Raw genomic sequence first — 16506 nt, forward strand, 5'->3', positions numbered from 1 at the left:
TTCCAGGCTGCCCAGCCGAAACAATGAAGAGGGGGAGGGTGGGGACAGTAAGAGAGAGGGGTCAGGGTGGGGAATGGGTGGGAGAGAGTGATGGAGTAGACAGGGAAGTGTGAAGAGGGGCAAAGGGTAGGACGGTTGGTCAGAGAGGAGAGGACGTGAGGAGGAAGGTGTTATAGCCGCAGTAGGAAAGAGGTAAGAAAGTGGGTAGGGTAAGGGATGTGTGGATTAAAAGAGTGGTAGGAAATAAGGTATGGGAGAGGATCATCAAGAATATCAAACAACATGGAGGATGTTCCATTCAGACAATCCATCCATCCGTTTTTGCTGCGTTGACTCTGATGCTTGCTGTCGATTTATTGTAAAAAATTAGCACAAAACCAAATATTTGTATAACTAAACCAAGATAGACCACATCTTGTCGATTCCAATGGGAACAAATTAGTCATAGTGAGCATACTAGAACAAGCAAGGAGGAAGGCAGAGCCAAGCACGCGCTAGCGATATCCAATCGGCATGTTCTAGTGACAGCTGCATATTTCCGTTAGGGAACGCCTACTCTGTGAAGTGCGCGTGTGCAATAACTCACTTCGCCTTTGCACTCCTAAACAGCGCGATTTAATAAAAACACTTTTGCAAAGGGTGAAGTCTACAAAACTTAGTCCGTTCTGTTCATAACAGATTTTAGTTTTGGGAACCGAAAAGAAGATTTGCAGAATGCCGGCCAAAATCCATCTCGTTCTATCGTCTCTCACTGCCCGCCATATTTGGTAGTGAGTAGACACGCCAACCGGATGCTTCACATTTATACATCCATAGAAATATCTGACTCGTTGTTCTATCTGTGACAAAATATTTTACCAGCATGGAGAACGAGCCACGAAAAAGAGTCGCTCGCTCTTCAAAACCAGGCAAAAGGGGTTTGTTTTTATAAGATATCATCAGACCGGTATTAACATTGTGTTTAGATATTGTTGGGTCTCTGTGGGTCCTCAAAAAGTGATGGAAACGAAGCTACCGTTCTTTCAACTAATGTTACGGTTGTGTTTACGTAGCTCTAGCTAATCTAGCTAGCAAGCTGCAAATGCAACCATAGCATAACGTTAACTGGCTAGCGTTACTTTTATGGGTAAATTACAGTATACAGCCAACTTCCTTATATGAGCACTGACACCTAATTTCACTTATTTGACAGATGGGAGTAGTGTCAAAGAAGCACAGGCCGCTGCAGAGGAAGCAAGAAGGTATTTAACGTTAGCCTGGGTACCAGTCTCTTATGCTAGTAACAGTGCCTTCAGAAAGTATTCATACCCCTTGACTTATTCCACATTTTGTTGTGTTACAGCCTAAATTTGAAATTGATTAAATATGTTTTTCTTCTCAATCATCTACACACTACTGCATAATGACAAAGTCAAAACATGTTTGTTTTTTACATGTTGTCAATTGTTTGAAAATTAAATACAGAAATATCTGTATATAAGTATTCCCACCCCCGAGTCAATACACATTAGAATCACCTTTGGCAACGAATACAGCTGTGAGTCTTTCTGGGTAAGTCTCTTAAGAGCTTTGCACACCTGGTTTGTACGATATTTGCACATTATTCTTTAAAAAATTGTTCAAGCTCTGTCAAGTTGGTTGTTGATAATTGCTAAACAGCAATTTTCAAGCAGATTTATGTCAACTGTAACTCGGCCACTGAAGGACATTCAATGTCATCTTGGTAAGCGTTCCAGCGTGTATTTGGCCTTGTGTTTTAGGTTAATGTCCTGCTGGAAGGTGAATTTGTTCCCAGTGTCTGCTAGAAAGTAGACTGAACCAGGTTTTCCTTTAGGGTTTTGCCTGTGCTTAGCACTATTGCATTTCCCCTTCTTGATTTTATTTTTGTACTTTTTACCCCTTTTTCTCCCCAATTTTCGTGATATCCAATTGGTAGATACAGTCTTGTCCCATCGCTGCAACTCCCCTATGGACTCGGGAGATGCGAAGGTCGAGAGCCATGCGTCCTCCGCGACAAGAACCCGCCAAGCCGCACTGCTTCTTGACACACTAATCACTTAACCCAGAAGACAGCCGCACCAATGTGCTGGAGGAAACACCGTCCAGCTGGTGACCGAAGTCAGCTTGCAGGTGCCCGGCCAGTCTTAGACCGCTGCGCCACTCAGGAGGTAGTTTGTCCTTACTTTGAATTGAAGCTATACAGAGTTGGTTAGAATTCCAATTTTATCCTCCATGAAGAGGCAGCATCTGTATTAGAGGTCGACCGATTATCGGCGTTGGAAAATCATAACGATTTATTGGAGGACCAAAAAAAAACTATACCGATTAATTTGCAATAATACAATTACAACCATACTGAATGAACACTTATTTTAACTTAATATAATACATCAATAAAATCAATTTGGCCTCAAATAAATAATTAAAATTGTTCAATTTGGTTTAAATAATGCAAAAACAAAGTGTTGGAGGAGAAAGTAAAAGTGCAATATGTGCCATGTAAGAAAGCTAACGTTTAAGTTCCTTGCTCAGAACATGAGAACATATGAAAGCTGGTGGTTCCTTTTAACATGAGTCTTCAATATTCCCAGGTAAGAAGTTTTAGTTATTATAGGAATTATTGGACTATTCCTCTCTCTACGATTTATATTTCATATACCTTTGACGATTGGATGTTCTTATAGGCACTTTAGTATTGCCAGTGTAACAGTATAGCTTCCGTCCCTCTCTTCGCTCCTCCCTGGGCTCGAACGAGCAACATAACGACAACAGCCACCATCGAAGCAGCGTTACCCATGCAGAGCAAGGGGAACAACTACTCCAAGTCTCAGAGCGAGTGACGTTTGAAACGCTATTAGCACGTGCTAACTAGCTAGCCATTTCACTTCGGTTACACCAGCCTCATCTCAGGAGTTGATAGGCTTGAAGTCATAAACAGAGCAATGCTTGACGCACAACGAAGAGCTGCTGGCAAAACGCATGTTCTGAGCAAGGAACTGAAACGTTAGCTTTCTTACATAGAACATATTGCACTTTTACTTTCTTCTCCAACACTTTGTTTTTGCATTATTTAAACCAAATTGAACAATTTTCATTATTTATTTGAGGCTAAATTGATTTTATTGATGTATTATATTAAGTTAAAATAAGTGTTCATTCAGTATTGTTGTAATTGTCATTATTACAAAGATTTTTTTTTAAATCGGCCGATTAATCGGTAGCGGCTTTTTTGGTCCTCCAATAATCTGTATCGACGTTGAAAAATCATAATTGGTCGACCTCTGGTTAATATTGCCTGATTTCCGATTGTTATGAAAACTTGAAATCGGGCCTAATTAATCGGCCATTCCGATTAATCGGTCGACCTCTAATTTGTATTACAGCAAATAATATGGCTAAACTCTGATGTACTGATAAAGGATAAACCAATTGTCTTGGAGAGAATGTATAAAAAAGCTATCATGTTTATGAATGACATTGTAAACAACTAGGGTAGAATTATGTCATGCAACCAATTCATTCAGGTGTATGGAAATGTATGCTCAATTCAAAATTATAACCAACTCATCGCTGCCACAAAAATGCAAAAGGCAATTACTTAGAAAAAATAATTAATTAGTTTGTCTGCAACCAAAATTTTTTTAAATAAATGGCTTAAAATGACTAATATAAATCGTAAAATGTATCAGTTTCACTTACGGTCTAGAGGGCCACATAAAATTCAATATTGTTGCCCCAATACCATGGCATCGGGTTTGTGAACTGATATACAAAGCAACAACCGATGAATCAATTCACTCTTTTCATTTTAAGCTATTATATAATATTTTCACTACAAAAATAATGCTCAGTATATGGGGTGTTCAACAGTCAGACCGGTGCAGTCTGCCTTGTGGAACCAGAATCAATAGAGCATCTCTTTTGGTACTGTCCATCGCTGGCTTGTTTTTGGAGTCAGGTCCAGGAATGGTTGTTATGCCATAATATCAGGGTGTGGTTGGACCTGCAAACTGTATTGCTGGGGCAGTTGAACGACCACAGTCAGTCAACAAGAGATCTTGTGCTCTTGGGTAAAAAAATATATATTTTTGGGGCAATTTCGGGCAGACATGTTGCAGATGAGGAGGTTCGAGTCTCTAATGAGACACCATGATATAATGGAGGGATGTATTGCAGAAGGAAATGGTAGAATGATGATTTACTGGGTAAGATGGGTTGATCTGTGGCTGTCTGATGGGTGAAATTGATATATATATATATATATATATATATATATATACACGTGTAAAAATGTTGAGGTCCTCCAATCAGGGGTGAGCATGAGATTGTTGTATGTTTTGCTTTTCGTTATTGACAGTGCATTCAGAAAGTATTCAGACCCCTTGACTTTTTCCACATTTTGTTACGTTACAGCCTTAATCTAAAATTGATTAAATTGTTTTTTTCCCCTCGTCAATCTACACACAATACCCCATAATGATGAAGCAAAAACTGGTTTTTAGAAATGTTTGCACATCGGAAATATCACATTCACATACATACATTTTCAGACCCTTTACTCAGTACTTTGTTGAGGCACTTTTGGCAGTGATTACAGCCTCAAGTCTTCTTGGGTATGATGCTACAAGCTTGGCACACCTGTATTTGGAGAGTTTCTCATTCTTCTCTGCAGATCCTCTCAAGGTCTGTCACTGCACAGCTATTTTCAGTACTTTCTGAAGACACTGAACAAACCACGCCTTGTCATGCCCAACAATTTGTCATTTGTGAGCCGTGTTTGTCTCTGATATGGTCATACCCCCCAATGCGTCTCTCTGACTGTGGCGCTGACCGTGTAGAACCCCTGTCTCCCTAACCCCAGGAGAGAGGCAGTGAGGGAGACCCTGAGAGAGAAGCTGGATCTGGAGAAGAGGGCTCTGCAGGTGGTGGAGCGTCTCTTGGAGGACAGCGTAGCAGATGACTTCCTGGTTGACTGTGTGAGTACCGTGGAGGTCAATACGCTGTCTACCTCCTATGGTCAATGCTGCAGGGCGATCCGTGGGTAAGACTGTGACCATGAATGAATGAAGCACGCAGAGTTGGAGCGGTTCCAGTCTTGTGAATTAGAAGAGGATCTGTGACCCCGTGGAAAGATTCACAGTCACTGTCCATGGATATCAGTTGGTGGAGGAGCACGGCATTGTTATTTTGAGGTGGTGTGGGGGCATCTGCCATGTGTTCATGATGTTCCTTTCAATGTCTTTGATTTGCAGGCAAGGTTGATCACTGCTGCCAATTACAAAGACACCGTTGAGGAGAGGTCCATTGTGAAGCTGTGCGGTTATCCTGTCTGTTCAAACAAACTGGGCAAGGTAAGGATTTGTGTATTTCTAAAGGGCTTTACCTTTTTACCTGCCTTCCAGTTCATGATTGGTCAAAAGTAACTTATATCAGGTATTTTTTTTATTTTTTTTTACTAGGTCTCCACTCAACAGTTCAAAATTTCCACCAAAACCAATAAAGTCTATGACATCACGGAACGCAAGGTAAGTGCTCAGTCAGGCACAGAGTCAGATACTTTGCTGTGTTGTGCCCAGCACTGCGAAAGAACGTGACTGACGTAAGACCAAAACGCGGCCCTTTCCCTCTCTGACCCAGAGCTTCTGCAGTAACTTCTGCTACAAAGCCTCCAAGTCCTTTGAGCTGCAGATATCAAAGAGCCCTCTGTGGCTGAGGCAGCATGAGAGGTAAGCCTGCACTGTTTTACTTCAGCATATATATATCAGTGCTGAGGTAGGCAGCCATTTTTCTTTAGGTCCAAATTTGACCTAAATGTTAACTCCTCTCGTCATTTGCAGCCCCCCAGATGTGAAATTAATGAAGACAGGAGATGGGTAAGTACATAACTTTTTCCCACAATGTCATTCAGTCTGGATGAATTGATACGATGTGGAGCTGTCATTCAACTGATTTAGAAGGTTTGGATGGATGGATGGATGGATGGATGGATGGATAGGTATCGATCTATTTATCAAATCCATTCCTCAATCGTTTACGGCATAAAAACGCAGTAATTCGCAGACTGTGAACATCACTTTTTTTTAAACTACGGAACCATTGATATATCGATTGAGTGATTTGCTTGACTGACTGACTTCCCCCGGATTCCCTCCCCCTCTGTTTAGCGGTAGTACCGGAGAGGAGGTGAGGCTGGCTGAGAGGCGGCTCAGAGAGGACGATGTGGAGAACCCCCTTCCCTTGGACTCCGTGTCCCCCGAGGCCCCAGAGGACCCCAGGCGCTCCCCTACAGCCGGCCACAGCGACGACAGCGACGCAGAACACGACTTTGTCTCAAGTGTGGTCTCCCAGCGACGGGGACCCAGGGTGCACTGGGGCGATCTGCCCAAGCGCACCGCCGAAGGGGAGGGTAGGGAACCTGGAGAGGGGGAGGACAGGGAGAGAAGGTCGGGAAGGAAGGACACAACGGTGCCCAAGCAAATACAAACAAACGAGGCGGAAGACAAGGAGGAGCATACAGAAGAATCACAGAAAGCACAAAGGAAGCCAAGCAATGGGACAGATGGACGCCAACAGCACACCACAGATACGAACCACCAGAGTGAGCAGCAATCTTTCCTGGGAGAGAGAGGGTCGCCAGAGGGCCAGTCTATGGAGGAAGCTGCAGAGCTATTGAGCCAAGTTACAATACAGGATCGAGACCCAGCCACAGCTACGTCTTCTGCACTAACAGCCTACAGTGTACAGAATCAAGAACCAGCTCCAAACCCCAGTCCACAGGGGGACCCAGCACAGCCCACCCAGCCTGGCATCAACATCACCCAGGTGGGCATGAGTAGAAGGGGAGCCCAGGGGCTCCTCAAGGGCCACGAAGCCGGGACTAAACCTGTCTCGGTCCGGCTGAACCTTCTAGAAGGCCTAAGGAGGACCTTCACTGAATGGATGACTGAGGAGACTATGAAGTTCCTATATGGCCCAGACCACTTTAGTAAAACACTGATAGAAACAAAGAAGGAGGAGGAAGAGGAGCTAGATGAAGATGACTTGGAGGACATTGTGAAGGATGGTGGGGAGGGACATGAGACTGACTCCCAAGGGGGTCCAGGAAGGCCCTTGGCCCCGGCCCCAGACTATGACACCCTACGCAGGGAGACAGAGGAGATGGGGCTGAGGGTGAGGGAGTTCTACGAAGGGACGAAGGAAGTCCAGCGGGTGTCAGGGAAACAACATGCCAGAGGCGGAGACTCAGAGGTGAGTGGGGGAGGAGTGTATTGTAGCAACTGCCAGTGTACAGATGGGGGCACTCTGTATAAGCATTGGGGAGATGTGACATGAAACTCTCTCCTGTCTGTCGTCCTGTCTCCCTGTCTCTCTCCCTGTGTCTGTCTGTCTCACTCACTCATTGTATTCCTATCCTCCTCTCCAGAACCAGGGTGGGGCACTCCCGTTGGTTGACTCCCATGCCCAGCACCTCATCCAGAAACGGATTACAGTGGAGAAGCTCACTAAAGGGTGTGTGTGTGTGTGTGTGTGTGTGTGTGTGTGTGTGTAAAACACTGCAACGGTTTTCAAAGTGCAAAGAACTGGGTTTCTGCGACGATTATATGGTCACCCGATGTGCTGACAATTGACAAACAGCAATATTACAGAAGTATTGAAGAGGACTGGCTCAGTCTTTAAGCTTGGCGAATTTAACTTAGCGTCTCCTCATATGAAGAAAGTAAACAAAGTTGTTCTGTCTGTTTCTCTTTGCGGTCCGAAGCCTGAGAGACATCGTGGGTCCTCTGCGTCTCACCATGACTGACGTCTCCAGTGACCTCAACAGGCTGGTCAGAACCTTCAGGTCAGCGCCAGTGTGACCTTTTTAACACACCTTCAACGTCCCCAGACTGCGTCTGGGAGACTGGAGCGTTGTACAGTCAGTATTTTACCTGGGCATGTATTCATAAACCGTAACAAAGTAGAAGTGCTGATCTAGGATCAGTTTTGCTCTTTTACATCATAATGAATAAGATGACATGACATGGGGGGCTGTTCCTAGATCAGCACTCCTACTATGAGACACTGTACGGTATTTATGGAGAAGTTATGTGGTATCGAGGCTTCTACGAACTGCGTGGACTTTCTGGGGAGCCCCAAACGGGCCAGAAATTAACTCTGCTCCTGTCGTGGGCACTAACGGGGTCGGATTGGCTGATTTTTAGGTGCAGTCAACAGGAAGCGGTGATTGGCAGAGTGCTATTGACTTCCTGTAGCTCAGAGGTTTTTGTCTTTTTTGAATAGCATACCACTTGTCACACCTTTAGTGAGATGCCTGTTTCCAGGAATTCACCACTAGCTCCTGAGTCCTGCAGGCCCCCTGAGCTCCAACAACAAACTGTCATATCAAACAACTATAATTGTTTTGTCTGTATGATTTTGTCTCTGACATATGGTTGGACTGGTGATTTGGACTGCCAAGTTGAAGGAAAGGCCAGATATTTCTCGACTGTTTTTATTTTATTTCATGGAGAATCATAGTGTTGTCAGGCCTAATGGCAGTACTCATTTCTTTCAGCTTCTCAAAACCTGTGCTGTTTTATAGATGATTTATTTTACTATATTGTCTCTTTTATTTCCATGGCAGGTTTACAAACACCAACATCATCCACAAAGGCCCAGAGTGGACCCTGATTGCAGTGGTGCTCCTCCATTTGTAAGTGCTTCTTCCCGTGTTTGTCCTGTTGCAGGAACAGCTGGAGAGCCTAGGATCAGTACAGAGGAAACCAGGGAGGGAGAGCGAAATCCCTGGAGGAACACCCTCTCAACAAACTCTACCTAGAGGGATTTATCTGTGTGTGTGTCCAGGGTGCACTGCAGAGAAGTGTGTGTTTGTGTTATTTTGGATGTCCTCTATGATAGATCGCAAACAAACTGGAAGTCAACCTGTTAAAAAGTATGATTTCATTTATCAACATATGCATAGAATGTGTATATTATTCTGAAAAACGCATACACAGGCCCTCATAGATGCAGCAATGCAAAGGTTTACGTGTATGTGTGCCTGCATGTTTATGGTGGTCTTTGATATTTACACACACACACAGTGTGTATACAGTATATGGCACTCTCTGGTGTGTGTGTGGCATCTCCAATCTACAGTGTTTGCGTTCCCTTGCGTTGTGTGCCCTGTGCCAGATGGTTGTGTGTGTGTGTGTGTGTGTGTGTGTGTGTGTGTGTGCTCGCCACTTCCCCAGGCAGGGCGTTAGCAGGCACTGTGTGGGACAGTTCCATGCTGCTCCCATTTGTGTACACACAGACACCTCTCTGCCTTAACTCATCCACCTGATTTTTTATTTATTTTTATTTTTTCCCAGCCAGGGAGGACACACACACAGGCAGGCCCTGGGAAACATTCCACCCCATCCCTAGCAGACCCACTATGTGCACCCCCCAGAGATGAGAGATTTTATAGCCTTGATTTTATAGAGGTCAAAATAAATGGGGGGGGCTGCCGTCTCTATCTAATATTACCTGATCTACTAAAGTGGTCTTGATCCAGTCCTGTAGTCGCTGACTAGTAAAGCAACACGCCCTATCGAGTAAGATGCTGACGAAACTGCCGGCTCTCACAACGATTTGAAAGTGGCGCTGCTCTCAGGCGCAGTTTGGTTTCGACTGACTCACAATCTCTGTCACTTAGCCCTGAGCATTAAGACGCGGTCGTAATAAGACGCCTACGAGAGAGACTCTTATGAACACGTCTTGCGTTGCGCTATAAGCTCACCGTAAAGCATTATGCCTGTTCACAAGTTACTGTTACTGCCATCTAGAAGTCTTGTACTTATTACTTCTTTACTACAGAGGCCTTTGTTTTTTGTTTTTTTCTGACCGTGTTGTTTGTTTTGCAGGTTATCAGAGGTGTCCCCAGTGGTGCGGGAGGCCCTGGAGAGGCCGGCCTCCGTCGATTACCTCTCTACTCTGATGCAGGAGCTCCCACTGCTGGACCGAGACCTGCAGAACCTGGTCCAGCTACTCAGAACCGCAGAGCTCTGTCCACACGAGCACACAGAAAAACGGCAGACAAATCAATGAAAGTATTCTTCTACTGGACAACATTGTCCCCTATTATAAGAACTGCGGGGGAAGGGAGACATCAGTCCGGTTATCCTTTTTATTTATTTTGGTTGCTTTTTCGGTTTTGTTGATTTTCTATTTGTTGATCGATTGTGTTCTGTTAATGAAAATTAAGAGTCAAATAATGACTTTCGTCTTCTCTCGGGCAATGTACAGTGCTTGTTGTAGTTCCCTGAAATGAAGACCGTGTAGGCATACTGTATCACTGACGAGGCTTGTTTTCAAACAAATTCTTACACTAGTGCATAGTTGAGTGAATCTGTTGATACAGTGAATCTGATGCTGTAAATGTCTAAATCAAATCTTTAAAGTTTTACAAGCCTCCAATGTTTAACCCTGTGCCTCTATACAACCAAATAAAATCACTCAGGGTTTACACTTTGTCTAAAAACGTCATGTGTTGTCGACTATGTTGCCTAACTGTAAGAGGATGGTGCAATAAAAGTGATGCTGTTTCTCCCAACTTCCTTAACAAGAAGTTTATGGCAGTGTAATCTCATTTGTTCCAAGTGTGTTAACAAAGCGTGTGTCTGATAATATTTGGTTTGGACCAGGTAGCGCGCACGAATGGGAATAATTTTATTTGATTCAAACATTTTAGGATCATACAGATATAGCCTAGTAGTTCTGAAGCATTTTGCTTGTAGGCCTTGAGTAAAATATGTTAATTTTGTTGGTGAGTTTTATTTTTATTTTTTTTGCTTATTTAAAGAACATGTTGATACAGAAGGTTTAAACAATTGACAATTCCACTGCACCACCTTCATTCTACTCACTGACAGGCCTACTATTCATTAAGAATATATTTTAGCATGTTTGGTTTAGATTCCTGCACTTTTGAACTTAAGCCTTTATGTTTTACAAAAGATAAGGGGCCATTAAATGTATATTGGATTTTGTTACACATTAAAAATGAGTGTGACAGTGTAATTTAAGCTGAAATAGAATGGGCATGGATTAATATGACATTTTCACAAATAGCCTACTAAGCATGAAATTGCTGAGTAGTATTGCATTTAATCGTTTTCTTCTGCCAGGGAAAAAAACAAGATTAAGCACAAATATAAATATGCCTAGTTGGGCATCACAACCAACACTTCTAAATCATGTATTTTGTGTTGTGTAAAATGTTAAAGACAATTTGGCCTATAACAATACTAGTATTGCATAAATGTATTTTAAAATTGACATAATTGCATATACTATTAAAATTAATTCGTTAATCCTTCCACTGAAATTTGACATTTACTTCCATTATTAGCCTATTTTCTTCTCAATCCTCCAGCACAATTTTTGCTGTTCGCGATTTTTCATTTAAATCCATGTTGTGTGTCTTTGTGCCTCCTCAGATCCACTTTCCGCTGGAATCCCTTGACGCAGAGGTCGCAGCAGAACGGTTTATAGCCCGTGTGCTTGCGGCTGTGCGTGATGAGGTTGGAGCTCTGACTGAAGGCCTTCCCGCATACCTGGCACTTGTGCGGTTTCTCACCTGATAATGTAAACAAACAAGTTTCATTATGAAAGTGTCCATTTGAGCTCTCCATATTGATGTGCTGTTATTCTTCTCGTAATTGTGTGACTTAGAAACTTAATATGTTAACTTACTTTTTGTTTGGTTGACCACTTTTGAATAATTGGCTAATACAAAACCGTGTATATCATTTTTTAAATAATGAACGTGTGGTGGGAGCGTAATCTCTCACCTGTATGGATGAAGGTGTGTTTCTTCATGTCCGACTTCTGATGGAATCTCTTACCGCAGTACTGACAAGGGTAGGGGCGCGTGTCCGAGTGGATGAGCAGGTGCGTGGACAGCGTGGACGATCGCTTGAAGCTTTTGCAGCAGATTTTGCAGTCGAAGCTCCTCTCCTGAGAATCAGGTAAGATGTGAGAAAGTCAAGTATATGTGAGTGCGACTTGTTGCCATCTACAATTTAGGATTTCGTTCACGTTTTTTTTTTGTAAATACAGAGGCATTTGAGCCCTAATTACCTGTGAGTGAACGGTTTTATGTTGTTCCAAGCTCACTGCGTGCCCAAATGTTTTCCAACACATTCCACAGGTGAAGGGTCGTGCTCCGCTGTGCGACCGACGGACGTGAACTTCCAACCCGTGCGGTGTCGAGAATTCCTTTTGGAGAAGATGAAAGCGATCATAGTTAATAGCCTACCAGATTGATGCCGAATGTGTTTATTAGTGGAAACCATCTCATTCAAATCGAACAATTTACCTTTGTATGCATTATGGTGGAGGAGTATGGATAGGCTTACCTTGCAACACTTAATGCATTTGTACGATCTGCTTGGCTCTATACGGGAACAGATGAGATCGGATTCAGACTTGATTTTAGAGACCTTGAGGTCCGAGTATAATTGGTCGGCGTCCCACATTTTATAGGTAGGGAACACCGTAGACCCAAAGTCCCGGTAAAATCCTGTTTGCGGGCCCCGCTGTGCGTAAATGGGGGAGTTGGAGGCACCATCCTCGGATCCATCGATAGCCATCTGTGTGTCAGGCTCCAGAGTTGTGGAGAGATTCTGTTGGTATGTTCGCTGCACAAGGTGCCTGAGCTTGGAACCAGAGTAGGTAGTCCATGCATAAGGGCGGAATGGAATGGCGAAAGGTTGAGCGTTGTCTACTGACGGAGTGAAACATTGTTCCGAATCTGGAAAACATTTGGACTATATGAGTCGTCACGTTTCCATATACTGTTTACAAAAAATAGCCAATAATTACTCAATAATACAGCCTTTTAATATGCAGGTAAAACCCCACAGGTAAAACCCCATGGGGCAGGATGAAAAGTGATAAATATTAAAAGCTGAGGGACATTCTCAGATAACCATGTTTGGAGATGCATTGCGCATATGCGTAATGGTGACCAAGGACAGAGCAAAGATAGACATCAGAACAAACTGTAAATACAGACCTTGTGATACAGATGGAGATGGAGGGCGCCAGTAGTAGTCATAGTCCGGGAAGCGGTCGCACACGTTGCCCTCGAGGCTCAGCGGGGAGGTGGATAACAGGTCAGCCGTGCGCACTAGATAGGACTCAGGGGAGCGCTTGCCATGGTTATGAGCATCCTGCACGTCACAGCTCCCCTCAACCTGCGGTTTGCGCTCTACAGTCTCAGAGAAAGCAAAGATTAGCACTTAATTCAAGGTCATAATATCCGTCTCAGATTTATATTGTAGTTGTGAATTCTAAAATGAAACATAATACATTCCACGCGAATTTAGCGAAATGAGAAACGTATCATTACAGTTAGGTTTTTAAAACAAACGTAGGCTAATTATTCCTTGTGTGCGTAAAGGCTCATGGATAACAATTACGCATGACATTTATTCAAAGCACTGCAACATCATAAATGGACGCACCTGCGCATATAAGGGATACATTAGTATCCAGTTTTATGTACTCATCATCCAGGTATCGGGGTTGGTGGTAGCTATGTGCCCGTTTACTCTTCACCAAAAATGACCTCGGCATGGTTACTATTCGCTGCGTGACTCTCAAGGTCCCTGGTCACTTGTGATGACATCCTCTCCGTCCACGCCGCCTATTTTATCTCGGGAAAGATTTGAACACCATTGGTTGAAAAGGCGCGTGCACGTTTACAAGGTTTTGTGAGCATGTGAGGCAGGTGGCCAAAGGGACCACTGCCCCCCCCCCACCCCACAGTCTCCATTTGTGATTGTAAACCACAACTTATATTTTCTAAAATATCATTTAGAGAACACATGTTTATTTCCTATAATGGCAGGTGACATTTGCGTTGGTTCAGAATCAGATGACATGATCGTATTTGGTTTATATTTTACCGTGGTTGACGGGTTAAAATGGGTATAAACTTACTGGAACTTTCCCTTGACTAGGCTATAATGTGGAATATTTAGACTATTTGTGACTTTTAAGCCCCCAACCCTCCCTTCCTCATGGCCCATGCAACAAGGCTCATGACGATGTAAACGGTACGATCCTGCGGTACCTCCTCTCATCAGAGCTTACCGGCGATGATATCACGTTAATGATGCACTCCATGTAGCAGCCTGCAGATGCGGACATGAGGTATCCCTTACAAGAGCCTTCGTCAGTTAACGTGCTGGCTCATTCATCCAGATACATTTGGACGAAGTTATTGGATCTATCATATCGAAAGCTTAGGAATATAAGGTTCTATCTGCAAAAAGATGACTGAGATTATTGACTTTAAAGTTCCCAAAACCTCATTGGTTTGAATAGCGTGAGCCATTTTTTTTAAATCTTGTATTATTTAACTTAACATTAAATTGGCGTATTTAGAGTACTATATAGGTAGAGAACATTGAACAGAACAAGGCTAAGTCAATAACTAAATGTCCTCTCAAGCTCTTAATATTCAAATGCCAATGTATGGCAAGGCCCAATTATGATTTCAGTAGGATCTCCCTGGTAAAACAAAAGTCGGAGTGAACTGACATGTTGTCATTTTGCCTATTTCAGACATCAGAACGCTTAAAATGAAACCATTGCGAGGAATTTCGTGTTCAAGATTGCCTGAAAGCAAAGTGATATCGATTTCTCGGCCATGAAATAACGTTGTTGGTTGTACCTGTAGAACAACTTGAGAAAGGTAAAGTTGGAACATATGCTCGATACCCAACAGCCGAAATTGCTTAACCGCTCTTAGATTATTATACTTCTTTTGATAGGGCAATTTGAGTTACAAATAACATCTCCCACAGGGTTTCTTCCTGGGAAGGATAGGACCAAAACACAGCGTGGTTGAAGTTCATGGTTCTTTAATAAGAGACACAACATGAACAAACTACAAAACAATAACCGTGGCAAACCTGAAACAGCCCTATCTAATGCATAAAACACAAAGACAGGGAACAACCACCCACAAAACCCAACACAACGGGTCCTGTTTGGCTCAGTCGGTAGAGCATGGCGCTTACAACGCCAAGCGTCGTGGGTTCGATTCCCGCTGGGGCCACCCATATGCAAAAGTAGTGGCCCCAGCCGACTTGTAAGTCGCTTTGGACAAAAGCGTCTGCTAAATGGGATATATTTTTATATATATATAAAACAGGCTACCTAAATATGGTTCCCAATCAGAGACAATGACTAACACCTGCCTCTGATTGAGCACCATATCAGGCCAAACATAGAAATAGACAAACTAGACACACAACATAGAATGCCCACCCAGCTCACGTCCTGACCAACACTAAAGCAAGGAAAACACAAAAGAACTATGGTCAGAACGTGACACACAGCCTACATTGCAACTTTAATTAATTGATCATCTCTTCTGCGTACCATATTTCCTCCACAAAAAGTAATTTCATTCTTTACCCTAAAACATTTGACACTCAACCACGTACACATAGAGGCATTAACAGTTATTATATTATTAAACTTGTCAAGAAACAAAACGACTTCAGTCACATTTCCAAAATATATAACATGTGTTATTTCATGTCTAATGCATGGAGACCTTACTGTACACACTATTCACATAGACTCAGCTCACAGCGCCCCTCCTCTCTCATCTGAACATAGCGGCTGTCATGACCCTTAATTAACTGAGAACTTCCTGAAAGTCCAATTTTTTTTCACATCTTTCAGCAGATAGACATTGATTATTTGGCCTTATCGCTAATAGCCATGACATAAAGTCTATTGTAATCATTTGTACACCTATTTCAATTGGCCTACCTTGTTTGAAAATCAAGTCATATGAAATGGCTTTAACCCATTTGATTTAGTGCTATAGCAAGGTTATAAATCCTCTTTCATTACCAACAACTCCCAATGAATCATAATTTAAAAATTCCCACAGAGAAACCATGCTCCAAGTCATATCCCAATTTGACTCTGTTTGTCTATTTACAGTTCAAGGTGGGGCTGTGCGTTTGTAATTATGTTTCCAATATTAGACCTAGCCTGGCTAGACTCGTCCTTAGCCGTGACAGTGCCACTGCCCACACAGAAGCTGTGTCATTTCAGACAGGTCCTACACATTCCTTTAAATGGATCTCATATCCATTCATTATCTGTACTATTTGTGTACTTAATTGACCAGGCATCTTGACTGAAATGAATAGCCCATTGTTGTCTTCTCTCCTGTTTTTCACTCTTCCTACAGGTGGCAGTTCACGGGCATAAGGGCTTCCACTGTTAGAGCCAGAAAGACTCACTGGTTCCACCCATGCCTACTCTTACACACAGAGCAGGGCAATTGTGGCCTTCATTGTTTCCCTTTATGGATTTGATATCAGACCTAGGTTCAAATCATTTAGTTGGCTTGATTGAGCTTGCCTGGTGAAATGGAACCAACGGAATAGACCCGGGTGCAAACCTCGCCCATCTGGCGCTCCAGACAGACTTAATCAAACACTCAAA

The 16506-nt window shown here is 43.0% G+C and overlaps 2 protein-coding genes and 1 non-coding gene across 3 annotated transcripts; 2 read left to right on the forward strand and 1 right to left on the reverse strand.

The window, feature by feature from the left end:
• The first annotated feature begins 576 nt into the window (after nucleotides 1–576).
• rpap2 (RNA polymerase II associated protein 2) lies at nucleotides 577–10612 on the forward strand. Its single transcript, XM_064942120.1, has 12 exons — nucleotides 577–917; nucleotides 1193–1241; nucleotides 4862–4976; nucleotides 5253–5351; nucleotides 5460–5525; nucleotides 5638–5726; nucleotides 5838–5873; nucleotides 6165–7248; nucleotides 7424–7509; nucleotides 7760–7840; nucleotides 8624–8692; nucleotides 9888–10612. The coding sequence occupies exons 1-12, from the start codon at nucleotides 863–865 to the stop codon at nucleotides 10069–10071; spliced, it is 2013 nt and encodes a 670-aa protein (XP_064798192.1). The 5' UTR covers nucleotides 577–862; the 3' UTR covers nucleotides 10072–10612.
• A 537-nt stretch (nucleotides 10613–11149) lies between these two features.
• Nucleotides 11150–13605, reverse strand: LOC135517637 (zinc finger protein Gfi-1-like). The gene is made up of 6 exons (XM_064942132.1): nucleotides 13494–13605; nucleotides 13043–13237; nucleotides 12384–12778; nucleotides 12106–12243; nucleotides 11817–11982; nucleotides 11150–11602 (listed from the first exon to the last, which is right to left on the reverse strand). The coding sequence occupies exons 1-6, from the start codon at nucleotides 13603–13605 to the stop codon at nucleotides 11424–11426; spliced, it is 1185 nt and encodes a 394-aa protein (XP_064798204.1). The 3' UTR covers nucleotides 11150–11423.
• A 1413-nt stretch (nucleotides 13606–15018) lies between these two features.
• Nucleotides 15019–15094, forward strand: trnav-uac (transfer RNA valine (anticodon UAC)). The gene has a single exon. It is a non-coding gene; the product is annotated as a tRNA-Val (tRNA).
• The last annotated feature ends 1412 nt before the right edge of the window (nucleotides 15095–16506 follow it).

This window comes from Oncorhynchus masou, chromosome 3 (genome assembly GCF_036934945.1).
Source record: "Oncorhynchus masou masou isolate Uvic2021 chromosome 3, UVic_Omas_1.1, whole genome shotgun sequence".
In the NCBI taxonomy this organism is placed as follows: domain Eukaryota; kingdom Metazoa; phylum Chordata; class Actinopteri; order Salmoniformes; family Salmonidae; genus Oncorhynchus; species Oncorhynchus masou.

Bases quoted from the DNA above. Each gene is read 5' to 3' on its own strand.
- rpap2 (XM_064942120.1), top strand. From the start codon at position 863: ATGGAGAACGAGCCACGAAAAAGAGTCGCTCGCTCTTCAAAACCAGGC. The intron at 918-1,192 runs GTTTGTTTTTAT...CTTATTTGACAG, and splicing joins TTCAAAACCAGGCAAAAGGG to ATGGGAGTAGTGTCAAAGAA. The intron at 8,693-9,887 runs GTAAGTGCTTCT...TTTGTTTTGCAG, and splicing joins GCAGTGGTGCTCCTCCATTT to GTTATCAGAGGTGTCCCCAG.
- LOC135517637 (XM_064942132.1), bottom strand. From the start codon at position 13,605: ATGCCGAGGTCATTTTTGGTGAAGAGTAAACGGGCACATAGCTACCAC. The intron at 12,779-13,042 runs GTCTGTATTTAC...AATGTTTTCCAG, and splicing joins ATCTCCATCTGTATCACAAG to ATTCGGAACAATGTTTCACT. The intron at 11,603-11,816 runs GTGAGAGATTAC...TTACATTATCAG, and splicing joins ACACACCTTCATCCATACAG to GTGAGAAACCGCACAAGTGC.